We start from the raw sequence: 16859 nt of genomic DNA on the forward strand, positions 1-16859 counted from the left end.
CCCCTAAAAACACTCGTGTCCAAATCTTCGCTGAAAAGTGTGAGTTCAAGTATTGAGTTTTCATGTCCGAAATTACAGAACGATTCGGCAAGTATTTTATACAAATTCGAAAAAAACATTGGAGAAAAGATTCTAAACTCCAAAGTAAACACTGACTTACTTATGACTAGAGCCCGGATTATATGCACTAAAATAGTGGCGAAATATGCTCTAAAAATATGCAAATATGCACTTAAAACTGTCAAAATATGCACTAAAAATGCCAGAATATGCAATGAAAACCGCAAAAAATGCGGAGAAAACCCAAAACGTGCATAAAAAGCATATTCGGAAAATTGAAAAAAAATTCCAGGTTATGTATCAAAACTGAGAAAATATATGCATTAAAAATCATGCAAGAAAGGAGATATGTTTTTAAAAATGAATATTTTCCATTTCTTAGTGCATATTCATTTAAAAAATATATACCTACTTATGTACAGTATATATAACTGCATATGCAAATAACTCTACATATTTTTTATTTCTTTGCTGTAGCTGCTCGGTAACGAAATACCAGCGACAAAACAATTTCAAGAATTTTTCTGAAAAAATTTAACACTTTTTGGCATATCTCTAGGAATAGCCTTAGGCGGGAATCACAATATAAAAATTTGATAAAAAGTACTTTCATCAAACTTGAAAATACAACCAATAAACGTATCGGTTACAAGTTTTTATTACAGTACTGTTTGTATATACAAACATATCTCTATAAATTCACTAAATCCCACCTGCGAAAAAAACTAAAAATGTTATGAAAATATTCTGAGCAATTCTTATCAGCCACCTCGTTGGGCATTTCGCCTGTTGTGGCGTTGTATTTGTATAATTATTTTTAAAAAAAGTGATCGAGCTTAAAAATAAACCTTCAAAAAAATATGCACTTATTCTGAAAATACTTTGATTTTATGCATTTATATGCATTAATGCTAAAGAAGGCCAAAATATAATTGCATATAATCCGGGCTCTACTCATGACTATATAGACTGTTTCCAATGTACTCACCACTGGTTGTGAGTATCTTTGTAAACTGAACTATTGATAACATTGTAACGGATGATTCACGCGACGACCGCTGATTCGGATCTAAAGTCGCATCACAGTTACATAAAAACACAATAAGAATCAGGCTTATTTTAAGGGAATGGGCGCCCGAAAAGATCCGTCGCATTTTGAAGTGAATTCATCATAATTCAGGCGTTTTCTCTTCTTTTTCGTAGCCGCGATGATTTTCTTCTTTTGGTTGCTTTTCCCAAAACATTTCTTCCGCGTGTTATATTTTATAGATGAATTTAGTTGTTTTTTTAATCAAGTTTATATATATTTGATGGTGAGAATTCATTATAGAACTTTTAGTCAGATCTCATGTGTTTTGTTTTTTCTATCGTTGCATTACGAGTTTAATTTAGAAACATTTTTGCTGATGTCTTTATTACATGTATGAGAAAATTGCCGCGAAAAATAAAAAAGAACATTTTTTTTCTTCACGTGTTGCTGAATGTTATTTGACTTGGTCTTGTTAAGCCTCATCTATTTAGCACAAGGGAGATCAACTTTTCAAGATAGTGCGGGGTAAGTGTTTTGGAAATGTGTGTGCTACGGCCCTGTTCAATGTTAGGTCGGTCGCCCAAGTGATCTATCTGTGAATGTACCGTTGGCCACTTGAGCGATGTGGAACTTTACCGCCGTCGGGCACTCAAGTGCTGCGGAACTGTACTACGGCGAACTGTAAATACGTCGCCAAACGTTGATTCAATCTTATTTGAAATTTAAAAATGAGAAAAAATAAATATAGAACTTTTTGAGAACCCAAGTACTTATATGTGAATGGATCTCGAATCTTTTCCATTATTTTGTGAACTGAACAGCTTTCTTCATTTTGAATCGATTTTTATTCAAATACATTGATGTCAAACTAATTTATGCGCACAAAAGCTATCAATTCTTTCTTCTTTAAATTTTGCAAAAATATATACAAGTTTTAGAGATATGTAAAATTTTGTGCTGGCATAGGATGGCATACGCACAATCGAAAATATGTGAACCTAATTTGAAATAAATCATGCTTAATTAATATTTTTCATGATATTTTTCACTAGGGCATAGTTTTCACCATGTTAAAAGTGGGAGACCCCCCCCCCCCCAAATGACTTCATCATTTTGGGACGGACTTGTGATTCCACTGTACGATCCATTTTTTTTTGTGGCATAAGGAATTGAGTAGTTATACAGGGGGTTAGGGATAAGAGTCCGTAGAAACTTTAAAAATTCCGGAATTTAAATAAAACCGGAAAAATAGCCGAAATAAAAAACGGTTTTCAGGGTTAGCATCGCTAAGGTCAAATAACCCATAGAATGCCTCCAAATCGTTTATTACAGCAGTATGTGTTCCACATGACCACCACCACGAGTCACAAATCCAGCTACGGCAGAGTGCAGCAGGTCCACAGACACGGTGAGCTGGTTCATTATACATTACAAGGGTGAGCTGGTTGTGGATTAGGAGCGCAGTGGGAGAAAGGGTATTTCTTTCTTTTCGAGGTCGTATAGGATTATTTCGTACAGCACACATAAATAACAGAAACAATTATTGCATGTGGGTTTTCCATTTTGGGACACATCTTATTCGTGGAAAATGAGAGCAGCGTGGAATTGCCCGAAACATCACGAGATATGCCTGTGTTTTCATAGTTTCCTTCATTAAAACCAATTTGCCAAGCGAGTCCCCATCATCCAGCCTCTGCCCTTTAATACCATTTGGGGCACCGTACCCAGATTCAATGTATCAGAATTTCATGTTCGACCAACGAAATACCAATAGTAACGTGATTATAGTTACATGGTACGGCTATGTAATGCCATTATGAATGTAGATTCTGAGATCTGTCAGTCCCTACATGCGATGGCTCCACTGTTATCAAGCTTTCTACCACATGGCATGTTTGGCATTGGTTATCGTAATTTACCACTTGCACTTGTCTGCTCGGCATAGTTCCCTAGAAATCACCTTCAGCTGAGGGATGTTGGTCGATACTCTACGGTCCCTATCAGTCTCATGACACACAACATGAACAGATATTTCACAAGGATTTCAAGAAAAACGTTCACGAAAATTGCAATTTGAAAACAAAAATATTTATTTACACTATTTGTACATATGTATAATATATATATATTGCTGTAAATAAATTAAGGCGGAAGAAAACTTGAACCTGACATGTATGTATATACCCAGAGATATATCATGATCACAGTCTTGTAACATGCAAACATTGCGTGGTACATGTAAAATATTTCGACATGATCCGTGAGCAAGGCTCTCCACCTCCTCCTCTTTCTAGAAAGATAAAACACATGGTACAGCTGAAATTTATACGCTATTGACAGAAAAGTGGGCCTAACACATGATGAAGGTACGCGTTGCTATTAAGAGTCCGATTATGTAATTCATTTGCACATGTTGGCCTCGTATACCTTGATGCGATGTTTCGGTAGGAACTGTATCGCTCTTACAAGGAAAAGGTCCCAAGGCGATGTCTTCGAAAAAATTTGAAAATATTAACAACTGATTCTACTCCTTTAAATGTGCTAAGTATATAAAAAAAATGCGGTGGAATTATTATGGCCACTCAAAAAATTGTAAATATTAATATTTCGAATGCCAATATATATAGAGGCCAAGAATTTAAAACCCTGCAACCCTAGAGTATTAGAGTGACGTCATTCAAACAACGCATCGTCAGGTATAATCATGTCGGGCACCCAATACAGGCAAGGAAAGAGAAAAGAAAAAGAAAAATAACTAGATTTTCCCCCCCTAGAACACAGAGAAGCTAGAGGGAAGGAACGAAAATAAAGTGAAAAGCAGTATTTTATAGACATCGACAAGAAGAGCGAGAAGCGATGAGTGGCCAACTGTTGTCATTTTTACTAATTTTTGCGGCTTTAATAATTGCATTCCGTCGCTGATATTTTTGTATTTGTTTCTAGGTGAGATGAATGTACTTGAATTTTTTCATAATTTTTTTAGGACACCTTGACACCTTTTCCTTGTTAGACATCAAGTCTCACTTCTTGTTGTCTCCAACCGAACGGTAATAACTCAATTATACCGATTATAGGTTATAAACCCTGCCGAGGAATCTCATTATAACATCTCAATACGGTACAATATGCGAAGAAAATGTACGAGTACTAAAAGTAGAGAGATTCTTAGAATTCTGATTGATTCACAACTTTGTTTCATGGAGAGAGGAGTGTCCAGAGAGTGGTCGATGATCAGCGATCGGAATTTTTACTCTCGACAGAGAATCCAACTTGTTTTGCTGCACCAATCACATCCGCTGGTTGAAGGTGGGCTGATAGATAGATAGGTCGCGCGTCATCTGAAGATTCTTGATGATCTTTGCATCGAGGGTAACGCAGTTACTGTAGGTCGCCTGTAAATGCTATTCATATGAAGTTCCTATAATGAAAAAATGAATTAAGGTTGCAAGATTTGCAAAACTGTTCATACACTGTATTATTTCTCGTGCTTATGAATATAAATTTTGGGATGTAAATGTACAGGATGTTTGAAAAGTGAATATTTTAAGATTAAAAAAAAGAAAATCTTAGTAAAGCGTGAGGAATTTTAAAATTAGTCTCTAATTTGTCGATTAATGATTCTACAGGAAATCTGGAATGAAATTTGGCTCCCGTATTTAACGCATCTGCATCAACGTAATTATTTCCTGTAAGGACCAATTATTACGTCTTTCTTAGGCATCAGGTCTACCAAAAAAACATCAAACTATCATCGAACTTGCCACCAAAATGTACATGCGGTCATTTTGGTCGCGACACATTATCACAGGTATCTGCGAATTCTAATATTCATACATGTATTTGTAATTTAGTTTTGTTTACTGCAACGCTATCTATTGGCGAAAGTTAAAACTAATGTGGAAAGTCAGTAAAATTCAAAAAACTTGATGGCTCATCAATAAAAATTGCCTTTCTTATTCTCATTGAAAATGTGGCCAATTTTTGGACACCGTGAAAAGTTAATTTAAATTAACCGCAAATTATTTCTCGTAGACTTCGTCTTTACAGGTTCCAGGTTCAGAACTACGTAATTTGGTAAACCTGATCACCCCTCACGCAGTTGATAATACCCATGACTGAAACACATCTCTACATCTTGGTTCTAATGAAAATTTCACCGACGAAATTGAGATACTTAATACTCACGTTATTTCACTGCACGGTAAATTCAAACAGATTTCCTTTTTCGGTGGGGCAGGGCTACGGCAGTAACTTTCGGGAACCATAGAGAATATGTTGTGCGCAACTTGCTGTAGGCAAACGACGTCCCTGGTCCGGACCCCATCTCCGCAGGTCACCGAACAAGCGCTCCAAACACTTTCTTGCCACCTGCCAAACAAAAAAATTAACTTCACTGTATCAGTTCTTTTCATTTGAAATCCAGACTGATGGACGATGAAATGTCAACCCAACATTGAATTGGTTACTTTGCTGAAGACATATAAATTCAATTTAAATAACTGCATACATACCTTCCGGTACAAGGATGTATGTTGCAAGGCCAGATGCCAGTTTGACCCGGTTTGTTGATGTTTGCACAGAAGCCGTCATCAACGATCGTATCTCCCGTTTGACACACAACTGTGATGTTTTTCAAGCCTTTTAATGTCAAAATACAGAAAAATATCGTTATTGTAGAGTAATTAGTCAATTAACGTGATAAATATTTGAATTGAATAAACGGGGGAGAGAGAATGTCTTAACGCGAAGGAAAAATTGTTCGAATTCATTTTATTCCAAACCCGGATGGTCCTCAATTGAATCATAGGCACGAGGGCCATCTCAACTAATTTTCGTGGGCCTTCTTTAGCCTAATTTCAAACGGGGAAGGGGTTTAATATTGAGGCTTAAGCGGAACAAAGTTAATTTTTATATTTTGATAGCTGTGCAGCATGAATGACGTATATCTGAGTTATGCACGTTATTTGGGTACTTTTCTGCACTGGAAATATGTGTCTAGAATAAACGGTTCACCAGTAAAATATCTCAAGAGGAATGGCTTACCTCCTCCACACGGGACGGTACACTCGGACATCTCTACTGACCAACCGTACTGTAGTTTCTCGATATCCGCCATCGGGTTCTTCTTCTGGACGAGACTCTTCAAAGCACCAAAATGAGCGAAAACAAAAGGGCCCCACTTCTTGTACAAAGGCACGCCGTTGCTTTTTATTTGATTCATAACGTGGTTTGCCCCGGACGTGTCCCTCCGCCTGACGTGGCTGACGTACCTGCGTACTTCGAACATGTGCCCACTTTCTGGAAAAGTAAATTACACGAATATATTGGTTATCATTCACTAAAATTCATGACTTATCGTTTCGGTATAATTTTAAGAATTTCGTTGTTATTCAAAGTTACAGTCTTGGATGGTAATTGTTCGTTCTAATTGCAATATTAAGATTGATGAGTACGGATCGGAATTGAGGTCGCAACGGTAGATTTAGAAAACTCCGTATGACTCCGATCGGAGCGAGCAGATAAGCTCTATGCCTTATCATTCACTAACTAGTAGTCAATTTGCTACCATTTTGCATCCTGAAAGACAAATTGCGTCAAATTATTCGGTCGGGAGGGGGGAGGGAGGGGAGGTGAAGGACATATTTTACAGTGAAAAGGGAAGTTCTATTTGATTTCCACTACATCGTTATACAGGGTGTTCTGTTAATGGACCGACAGAGGGTTGTTGATAGGCATCAAGAGGAACAAAAATTGCAATGGAACATTGTGTCGCAAACCAGGTTGAGAGGGTGAAAAATCACAAAAAACTCAATGCAGGCTCCTTGTCCAGAGAAGAAGAAAGGTGGATGTCAGTTGATCGCTGAATGTGATTTTATTTACGTGTTCAAATAAAGCATCCAGGGGATTTTTGGGGTAGGGCCTCTGGGGCGGTAGCTGGGGGCATCTCTCGGGGTCTGTTCGGGTTTGTGACCCCCATGGCCTGTTCTGAGTGGGGGCTGCGGGTTGCTCCGGAAAATGGGGGGGTAGGGTGCCCGGGCCATTCAGCCCGGAGCCCCAATCGTAGGGACTGAGGGTCGGGGACGCCGGGCCACGGGGCTTGTGTCAAGGCGCAATTGGTTCTCTCCAGCACGGCCCAACCTCTCGGGGTAACTGGCTTATATCCCCTAAGGGACAGAGCTTGGGTCATGTCTGGTCTTAAAGTTGATCGCTGAATGCGTTCGTGGGTTCGCTTACCATATCTGATATAAGCAGGGTCACGAAACGCATGCGCTGGGGTAGGATCACGCGCTGCGGACGACGTAAATTAGCGTTATTGCGGTAGTAAGCACGTGTAGCAGTTAGTTGTCTGTTTCAATGAGTATCGTGATGGCTGACAACACGAACGAGGAATACGCTGATATGCATCTGATTTACAGTCGAGCAGATGGCAATGGACGCTTAGCACAGCGGATGTACCAACAGCAACATCCGATGAGGCGTTGTCCTCACCATACTACCTTCGCCACGACCGATCGACTACTACGGGAGACGAGGGGGGGGGGAAATCGTTTTTTACGTCGTTGTAGACTGTACAATGACGTCAGCGGCCTCCACTTCCAACAACTCTTGTAATAATTGTAATTTTTGTCGTTCCAGCGTGACGTTGAAGCCCGCATGCGTTTTTCGCGATTTTCACCCTGTCAACGTGGTTTGCGACGTCATGTTTCATTGCAATTTTTGTTCCTCTTGATAACAACCCCCTGAGTTTGTCGGTCTATTAACAGAACACCCTGTATTTCAGTTGCATTGTTGTTATTCATTTTCACATATTTCTGAACAGTGAAGTTCATGAGCTTTCCGCTGTATGTTTCGTTTAAACCCGAAAATGGACAGGTGAGGTTCAGATTCCCGCTGCATTCAGATTCCTGTTACAAATATAGTGGACATCTCGTTAGTTTGCTATATCATCTCATTGAATTTATTTTTTATTTGAATTTAACAGATGCCAGATTTTTCATACTCTGCACACATAATATACCTAAAATTCCATCAACAGTGATGTTCTTTTTTGCAACTGTTAACTTTGCATACGATTTATTGGGCAGTGAAGTCCAATGTTCAGTGTGTTGACTATACCTTCATATGATGAATACCTTAGTTCATGTACGGTCGAATTCCGTTATAACGAACGCCAAGAAACCGGAGGAATCACTTCGTTGAAACGAAATTTCGTTATAAAGGAATTCCAGGTTACCTAGCATTGTTCCTATGTAAACTTATTTGGGGGATTAGAAAAGTGTTCGTTAAAACGAGATTTTCGTTATAATGCTATTCGTTAAAACGGGATTCGACTGTATTACTTACTGCATATTTTTATTGTATGTGATACATATTCTCAACGAGCAGTGATGTTGAGGGTTTCTGCTATATTGTTGGTAGTTGAAACTGAATGGCGATGTTCAAAATTTCTGTGTAATTTACCATTCTTTTATTCTTTACTTCTATATTGTCATATTCTCTCTCAATTGCTTTTCTATTCATTCCATATCGCATACGAATAGCGAAGTTTATAAGATTTCCACCGCAATGTTATGTTTCAACTCTACAATGGACAGGAACATCGTTGTTAATGGTGGGCACCTTCTTATGAATGTTCTTTATCACGCCTTTGAATTTTTCATCTCTTTTTTTTTTTTTAAAGGATTTCTTTTAGATTTCCCCGCTCAGTTTAGTTCCTTGAGTCGTGATGTAATTTGCCTGCAGGAATTCCTGGCCGTACTGATACTGAAAAGTTCTCCCAGCATGGTCTATCCAACTACTCAAATTCCCTTGGAGGAATAAAGTGGTGGCCATGTTCTGGTCTAGTGGTGGTGTCCGGAGGAGGGGGAGGGAGTAGTACGCGTCCAGTATTGTCTGCCTCGAAGTTTGAAAACAAACTTAAGTACGCCATCACAATGCGTTGGTGGGGATCGAAACAGGCCGTAATCAAGCTGAGGTAACAGTGCTATGTCCCATTTCCCGTGGTTAAGGGAAGAATCATGTAAGCAATAAGATATAGAAGAATTGAAATCCCTGCTCCGGGACCCTTGCAGTTCATACGACCACAAAGACCGACCGTACACCAGAACACTAGTCGTATGCGCGAGTCGAAGCTGTAACTTCCTTCTTTTTCCCACACAGAGTGATCTTAGACTATGCGCCGCCTCATCACTGATGGCAAAAAGAAGAATCAATGCATACGAGAACTAATAATCATGCAATATGACCGTAGGTATAAAATCATGTATACGTACCTGAAGTGACTGGTATGTCATCATCATCGAATTTCTGAAATTACCAGAGAAAAGGCAATTACAACGTGATTACATCACGCAAATCATGTTGGACGACATTAAACATACAAAATTGTAGCCGTTATGTTGAGAGAATTCTTCAGACACTTGAGTGTTTGAGAGCATTTTGCTTAAAATCAGCACGATCAAGGGCCATCTTTCACTGCATATACATTCTTTATTCTCCTTGTCATGTTTTTGATAGCATTCCGCAACCGATCGGGCGGTATGATAGAGCTCTTTATCATGTTAGTAAGTATGGCCTTACTCCATAGTGGACTACTGGAACGTTGTGGATAACAGTGACTTGTCCAAAAGGACCAGGTAAACCTTCGGTATTTGCGCTACCAGCCACCGAGGCCACTAGTCAAATCTCGAATTCCTATAATTCATCAGGTGTGTGTCCGGGCATTTCTTTCAACATAGAGTACGGTATCTTGTTGTACGGTATCACTGTACAAGATGATTCTAAATCCATGGGTCAAAGGATTAGAATCATCCTGTATATTTCTCGAGTTGAGCTTCTGGTACTGGTTGATAGAGCTTTACGTGAAATCCATTTCAATCCGGTAAATTCTGACCAGAAACTTGTTATTGGTATATTGTAGGTCAATACTATTGGCTTTTGGTTACTGTTATTAGTATTGTAGGAAAAAAAAATTGTAAAGATTTACCAGACACCTCCCGTTCAGACAGAATGCTTTGGAATGACGGTCGACGCTGCAGTCTGTACCGAACGGGAATTTGCCGTCCTCGTATATGTCCATCTGGTAATGCGTGTCTGGCCAGACTCTGTCTTGACAAGCGACTATACACGCAGAGTGAGGATTGCCTGGAATCAAAAAGGACGAATATACACTTGTTATAAAAGCTGAACACTTGTTATAGAATGGCTGCTACTCTGTCTTAATTAATTGAACACTTATTAAAAGAGAAAATGCAATACCATCAAAGAATGTACTGACCATATATTGCGATTATACAGTTCATCCCGCACAGAGTGGTCCAGACTCATCGCAGCTGTGTTGGAAGAAATATCGGCGGCTGGATAGGTCCGGCGACAGAGTTTCGGCGTTCATTCATTTATTCATCCAGTCCTTCCCGATTTTGGTGGCAGGAAAAAGTATTGCTCACCGAAACAATTCCTGAAATTCCACTCCCCTGGACTTCTTGGTTTTTGTGAATAAGAAAGCGAAAATTGGTGATAAAAATGAAACCTGGGGTCAGGTTTGTTAGACGCCCATTCAAGGGCGTACGCAGGGAAAGACTGGAAAGCTTGAGTAGGCTGAGCGGAACCTTTTGGTTCCGGTGCCTATTCGGGGAACAACATTTATTCAGTAACGAATTGTGTCGAACAAATAGGGTCACAACTCCGCGGGGGGAGGGGGGGGGGGTACGGGGTCCCGAGCGCCGGACCAGAGGGAGCGCAAATTTCACCCTTTAACATCTCCTCCAACATTACAAGGGAAACAAAATGCATCTTAACCCCGACTGACCAAGCATCTAGTTGCGGCCCTGCGTACAAATAGTAATTTAAACAAGGGGTCTGGGTATTGTAATTTTTAGTGGGGAGAGGGGGCATTTTGTACTGTCTTGAACAATATCTTGTTGAAAACTAGTATGGTCCGAAGGTAAGATATTGTGACAGGCTCTGGCCGACACCCCCTAAAGAACTTTGATGAGGAGGCTTTCTTCTTTAGGGGGTGTTACTCTGGGGCGTCAGTGATGTGATTGTATAGGTCGTGCAACCATAAGCTGTCTTAGCTCAGTCAAAAACGATATAATCCTCAATCTGCTTTTCAAATTGCGCTTAATGTATTTCATGCACTCCTTTGCAGTGTTGCATTTCCCCTTTTAATGTTTCCAAAAAAAAACAACCCGTTGATTTACCTGGTTGCGGATTGAGTTGTCTCCCTTTCCCGCTGAGGACGGTCGGGTATTTGGTTCGATACCTCTGACAGACGTCCACGGCGTATTGCTCTACCGTCTTCATTGTCCCGCAAGCCTGAAATATAAGCAACACCGCTGTAATACCGGGAAAAAATTTATGGCAAAAATAATCAGTGTTGGAGCAATAAATTGTATTTCGTTGGCTTCTTACCGATCTTGGCGCGTCACAGAGCCTGAAAGTATCCTTTTGTCCACTGCAGCCACTCCTAAGGGAAAGAGGATAAAAGTATCGGTCTGATAGATGAGGTGTTGACCACCCCTGGGCTGTATTCAGCAGGGCTGTATAGTTAGGGCTGTTTAATCACTTTGAAGTCGCGCTTGCTGCCTTAGTTGAGTAGGTGTGGTTTAGGAGCTGCTGTGTGACGTCGCGGCCCTGATAATCTTTTTTAGCAGATGACATCAGTACACAAAACTTGCTGTATTGATGCGGCTTTATTTTAAATTTCAGTTGCTTACTTTACTGTTTTAATTGAGAAATTTCTCATTATACTTTAGTATTGCTTTAGTGTCACTGTAAGGCGCGTGCGGTATTTTCATAATCTCTAAGCTAAGAAATGGATTAAATCTAAGAAATAGTTGAAAAGTTATAATGACTTTTGATATCTGCATTCAAAATAATAATTATAACAATTTCCAACATTGTATATTGGGATTTTTTTTTTATACAGTGTTTGCTTTTCATTTTTCTATGTTGCCGACGTTTTTAAAAGCTACATCCGATTCAAATAAAAACAAAAAGGTAACTAAAAATTCTAGAAAGTTCAAAAGATAACTGAAATTATCTGCCTCGAATTGGCTTTCAATCAACCCAAGAAAAGTTAACAAACGTCCGTGATTCAACTGAAATAGATCCGAGAAAAATATTCTTAGTGGAAGTTACCTCATAAACACAAATGCGTAATTTCTTATTTCTTATTCTGGACAATATTTGACGTACATACTTCATTTTTATTATTTCTGCACTTATCTCTGTGTACAAAAAATTTGAAGACATTGAAGGTTTTCCTAGCTCATTTTGACTGCTGTATATAAATTATATATGTTTTCTCCTTGAGGTGAGCCTTGACTCGTACTTTTGCTTTTAGTTTTATTCCCTATCATTCCCTGATGGCACACACAACAACACATATATTCACGTGTTGCACACCGATAAGAAATATAAAATAGTGCTATTCGTTGCATCATGTTACTGGGCAATCTAAGGAGTCTATTGACACGGACAGTATGTATCCATAATGAAAACTCTATATCTCATTGAGCTATAGCCTCTGTTATCAAAGTTGGGAAAACTTTTTCTTCGATCGTTCATATGGCAAGCTCAGTTTTTATTTTGATTTGACATTTCATAACTCATCATGCCACCGTCTGCTTTAAAGCTTCCTAGGAAACACACAAGTTCATTCACAGTGTGTAGAAATGGCTCTTAGAAAAAGGATGTATTAGAACAAAATAGTCTAATTTTAGCAGTGCTGAATGACATTTCGGAAAATAAATCGGAGGCTGAGGAGACTTACGATGCAAACTCTGACAACGAAAATCACGATTTATGCTATATCTACCAGAAAGTAGTGATTCCGGAAGTGACTAGGTCTGAATCACATAATACCAACGAAAAAGAAAGACAAAGATGTGTGTGTATTTTTTTAAAATTGTATATTCTTCATAAGTTAATTTGTAGTATGGAATTTTAATCATGCCCTAGTTTTTCCTCGATAGTTCGAATTTACAGTGGCATAATAGTATATGTTATCAACATGCATCGAAGCTAACTAAATTAAGTGAATAAAAAAGATCGTGATACGCATATAAAAATGCGTACATCACCAAAATGGAGCAATGAACGATGTGATGTAGATGCAATGTTCATCTATCTTTTTCATGGTAAATCTAATCCACAGCTGCCTTCTAATTTTTTTCATATTTGTAGTTGGAAAGTCACTTTATGGTCGCCCTGTATGCTTAAGGAAACGAAAATTTCTTCAAAATTAACAAATTAACCATGTGGGATTAATGTTTGTTATTTTTTACTGTGAAATTTTTTTAGTATGATTAAATATATTGCATTAAAAAAGAAGCAGCAGTGAAATGACTGCCAGCGGCCCTTCTAGGTATAACGTATGGTAAGGCCTTTCTAGTGTTAAATATTTAAATGATTGAACGGAGTAAACGCCAGTGAATATACAAATACTAATGACAATAATCGGAAAGAGAATTTTGGAAAGTATCAGTAAAATTGGCAGTACAGTGATTGTGCAAACTACCGTATTTAACAAGGTACGTAATAACAGCTATAGCAAAGCGGGCGCACCGCACTCGGTTCTGTCAGAGCAATGATGTCAGCTGGTACCGATTCCGGCTCGTCATGAAACAACCCTTATTATACAGCCCTGGGATAGCCAACGAGAGATTTTTTTTGAGGGAGGAGGAACCAAAATGACAGAACAATAGAGTTAACTATATAATTTCATAATAATCAGACATTTATAACATTTTTTTTTGGGGGGGGGGGGGTGGACCTCGTGGTGGGACTTGGCTTGTCTTACGGTTCTGCTTCTCAGAAAATTTTTTAGGCCTTTCCTTATCTTGAGCCATTCCACGGGATGGAATGTTGTGCCCTAACTTCTATCGTCTATCATACAACCTACAAAACTATAAGACCTAGAGATTTAGAAAGTGATGCCATATAACTTTTTAAATTTGTGGCACCCTAAATTGCTATGACGCATACTGGTAGGCAATCTCAGATTTTATCCACATTCAATATATAACTTTATTGCATCTTGTGGTGCATCTGTGGGTTTCGAAATCGTATAAGAGGTGGGAACTTGGGTGCATCTGGTTCAGTTATCATCTCAGTAATCTCACGATATACCGTTGAAAAATCATTGTGAGTTGGATAACTAGAATTTTCAATTTTTCTCGTTTCAGACACCGGTTACGAATTTTAATTGCACTGCGGGCGAACGAAAATTTCATTTTAAAGAATTGCAAATAACCTGTTATAACCAATCTTGTTCTGAATGGCCACTAAAGGTCCCTCAGTCTAGGGGCTCCCAACTCTAAAACGTGAAGCCCTAGACATGATACAGCAGGTTATGCAATTAATCATGAAAATTGCCGTATTTTACGTATCTGAATGATCTATATATATTTGCACTTACACTGAATTGCACTCTCTCGAAACCAACTGGAATCCTTTTCCGTTGTGAAGGCAAGACGTCCTGCATTGGCTCACTTTGTGCCACGGTCCCCACGCGTGTTCACTGGGCACTTGAGGCCCTGGACTGAGTGCAGATGCTCCCGCCGACGCTGGAAAAAAAAAACTCGAGAAATCATTATTCGTATTTCTACGCACACAATCATGATTTTTCACAACCGGAGTTAAACATCTTCAGAACACAAGTCAGCATGTCGAAAAAACTAGGAGCTGGATTTCCCCCCGTTTGAAATAGGCTCAAAACAGCGTGAGAGGCAGACAGACAGGACCGTTGACCGTCCAGAGAGACCATCGAGCGCAAACCATCCCAAAGGAAGAATGGTCACTTTCCCAAAGGGATGGACGGTTTCGGTGAGCCTGATGTGTGTGTGATATCAGACTCGATTAATCTATAGCCACTAGAATAAGGTCGCCTTATTATTATTATTACCTGCATGGCATTTTTTTTCCCTCATGGGGGAAAAAATAGGGGAGGGAATGAAATTCGTCAAAAGAGTCCCATGTTTACTGCGGCGTAATGGCGGGTGACTCGGACCTGCTCTCCCATAATCCTTTGTGCCACGAAAACTGCTATTGGCTCCTTCGTCGCCCATCTTGAGCCAACCACTTCCGTTCAACCCACGTGACGACTTCCGTAAAGAGGCGGGGGAGAAGGAATACCGGCATAAACTAAACGCCATGTTGTAGCGAAAAAAAAAAAATCCCTATTACCAGTAACTTTCCGGGATATTTTATTTCCCACATGTAAACGGAGCTTTAAAGCACCGCGTTATAACGGGATCCGGAAATTTCGTCCCGGGGTCCTTTCGTCCCCAGAAATTTCTCCTGCCATGACCGTATGAGTGACTGACTGTATGAGTGAACAAGTGAGTGACCATATAAGTGGGTGAGTGACTGCGAGTGATCAAGTGAATGTGCGATTAACTGTACGAGTGTACTGGTCGTGCTCGGTCCGTTCTGTATAATGATTAAACGAATTATCGGAAGAGTGACCAAGTGATTGACCGCATGAATGACAGAGTGAGGGACCCTATGAATGACAAAGTGAGCGACCGTATGAATGACCAAGTGGTTGACCGTACGAGTATGTGAGTGTGAGTGACTGCATTGTTGAGTGAATGACTATTTTAGGGCAAGTCTGGTGCCAGCAGCCGCGACAATTCCAGCGCTAATAACGTATATTAAAGTTGAAAAAAAATGCTGTGATGGTCGAGTGGTGGTCAGCTGAAGTTGGTTTTCTGTGGCTCCCAACTTCGAGGCGCGAATGCGAGAGAGCCGATCTCCCCGTTATAAAGTCTCGCCACAGAGAGTAACAGTAGGAATATTCAAACATCCCACTTCACTTAATAATTTGTAGTATAGATGACATCCCCAAAAAATTCACACACATCACCATATACGCACTCAGACTGTTAGGTACACATACTCACACTTCCGCCAAAACGCAATCCGTAGTAAATTGCCCATGGCGACAGACCGGAGTTGTACTTGGTTTGAAGGGAAGTCACTTGCTGACTCATGCGATCACTCATACAGTCAGGGCAGGCGAAATGTCAGGGTGGGATGTCACTCACTTGGTCACTCATATGGTCACGGCAGGCGAAATGTGCTAAGGGCGAATGGTCGGGGGTGTGTGAGGTTTCCGTAAAAAACGATAATAACTTATCACAACCACAACAACAACAACACACACACACGAGCGCGAGAAAAGTCACATCTTAGATCACTATCCTCCGCGAACCTCTGCCATGTTTTCGGCTTCCTATCTTCGCTGTGGTTTTGTGTAATATGGAGTCATTCAAGCATTACGTCAGCATCGATGGGGGGGGGGGGGTTCCAATTTGCTGACTTTTGATGACAAGGGCGGGGGGGGGGTTTGGATGATGCTTACGTCATCAACCTTTCCTTTATGAAAATATCCTTTCCCTTTATGAAAATATGGAAATATTCTTGATGGCATCTTACTCGGTGCTCCAAAAACGAGAAAACCTTTCGCTATTTTGCGGGCACCTGAACTAACATTCTACCTATTGATAAGTCCCTTGCAGAGCCACTTCAGCAATCTCTAAATGTTTCAAGGATCCTTCAACTGCTCAGGAAATGTGTCCGTGCCGCTTAAGTGCTGTGGAAATGTTTCCGGGCCTAGCTTAGATGCTCTGGAAATCTGTCCGGGCCGCTTAAGTGCTGTGGAACTGTGCCACACATCACTCAAGTGATTCTTAATTATGAAACGGATCACTTAAGTAATCTCGGAATGTTCCGCGGGTAACTTGAAAGATACGTAGAACCG

At 39.9% G+C, this 16859-nt stretch overlaps 1 protein-coding gene across 1 annotated transcript; it reads right to left on the reverse strand.

The window, feature by feature from the left end:
• Positions 1-3156: 3156 nt before the first annotated feature.
• On the reverse strand, positions 3157-14667 carry LOC149063824 (A disintegrin and metalloproteinase with thrombospondin motifs 2-like). The gene is made up of 9 exons (XM_089255646.1): positions 14514-14667; positions 11504-11558; positions 11293-11407; positions 10077-10234; positions 9364-9397; positions 6134-6388; positions 5602-5728; positions 5276-5458; positions 3157-4508 (listed from the first exon to the last, which is right to left on the reverse strand). The coding sequence occupies exons 3-9, from the start codon at positions 11393-11395 to the stop codon at positions 4496-4498; spliced, it is 873 nt and encodes a 290-aa protein (XP_089111772.1). The 5' UTR covers positions 11396-11407; positions 11504-11558; positions 14514-14667; the 3' UTR covers positions 3157-4495.
• Positions 14668-16859: the final 2192 nt, after the last annotated feature.

The sequence above is a fragment of the Pholcus phalangioides genome, unplaced genomic scaffold (assembly GCF_987345545.1).
Source record: "Pholcus phalangioides strain wild (caught in Gottingen) unplaced genomic scaffold, Ppha-v1.0 ptg000043l_1, whole genome shotgun sequence".
Lineage (NCBI taxonomy): Eukaryota > Metazoa > Arthropoda > Arachnida > Araneae > Pholcidae > Pholcus > Pholcus phalangioides.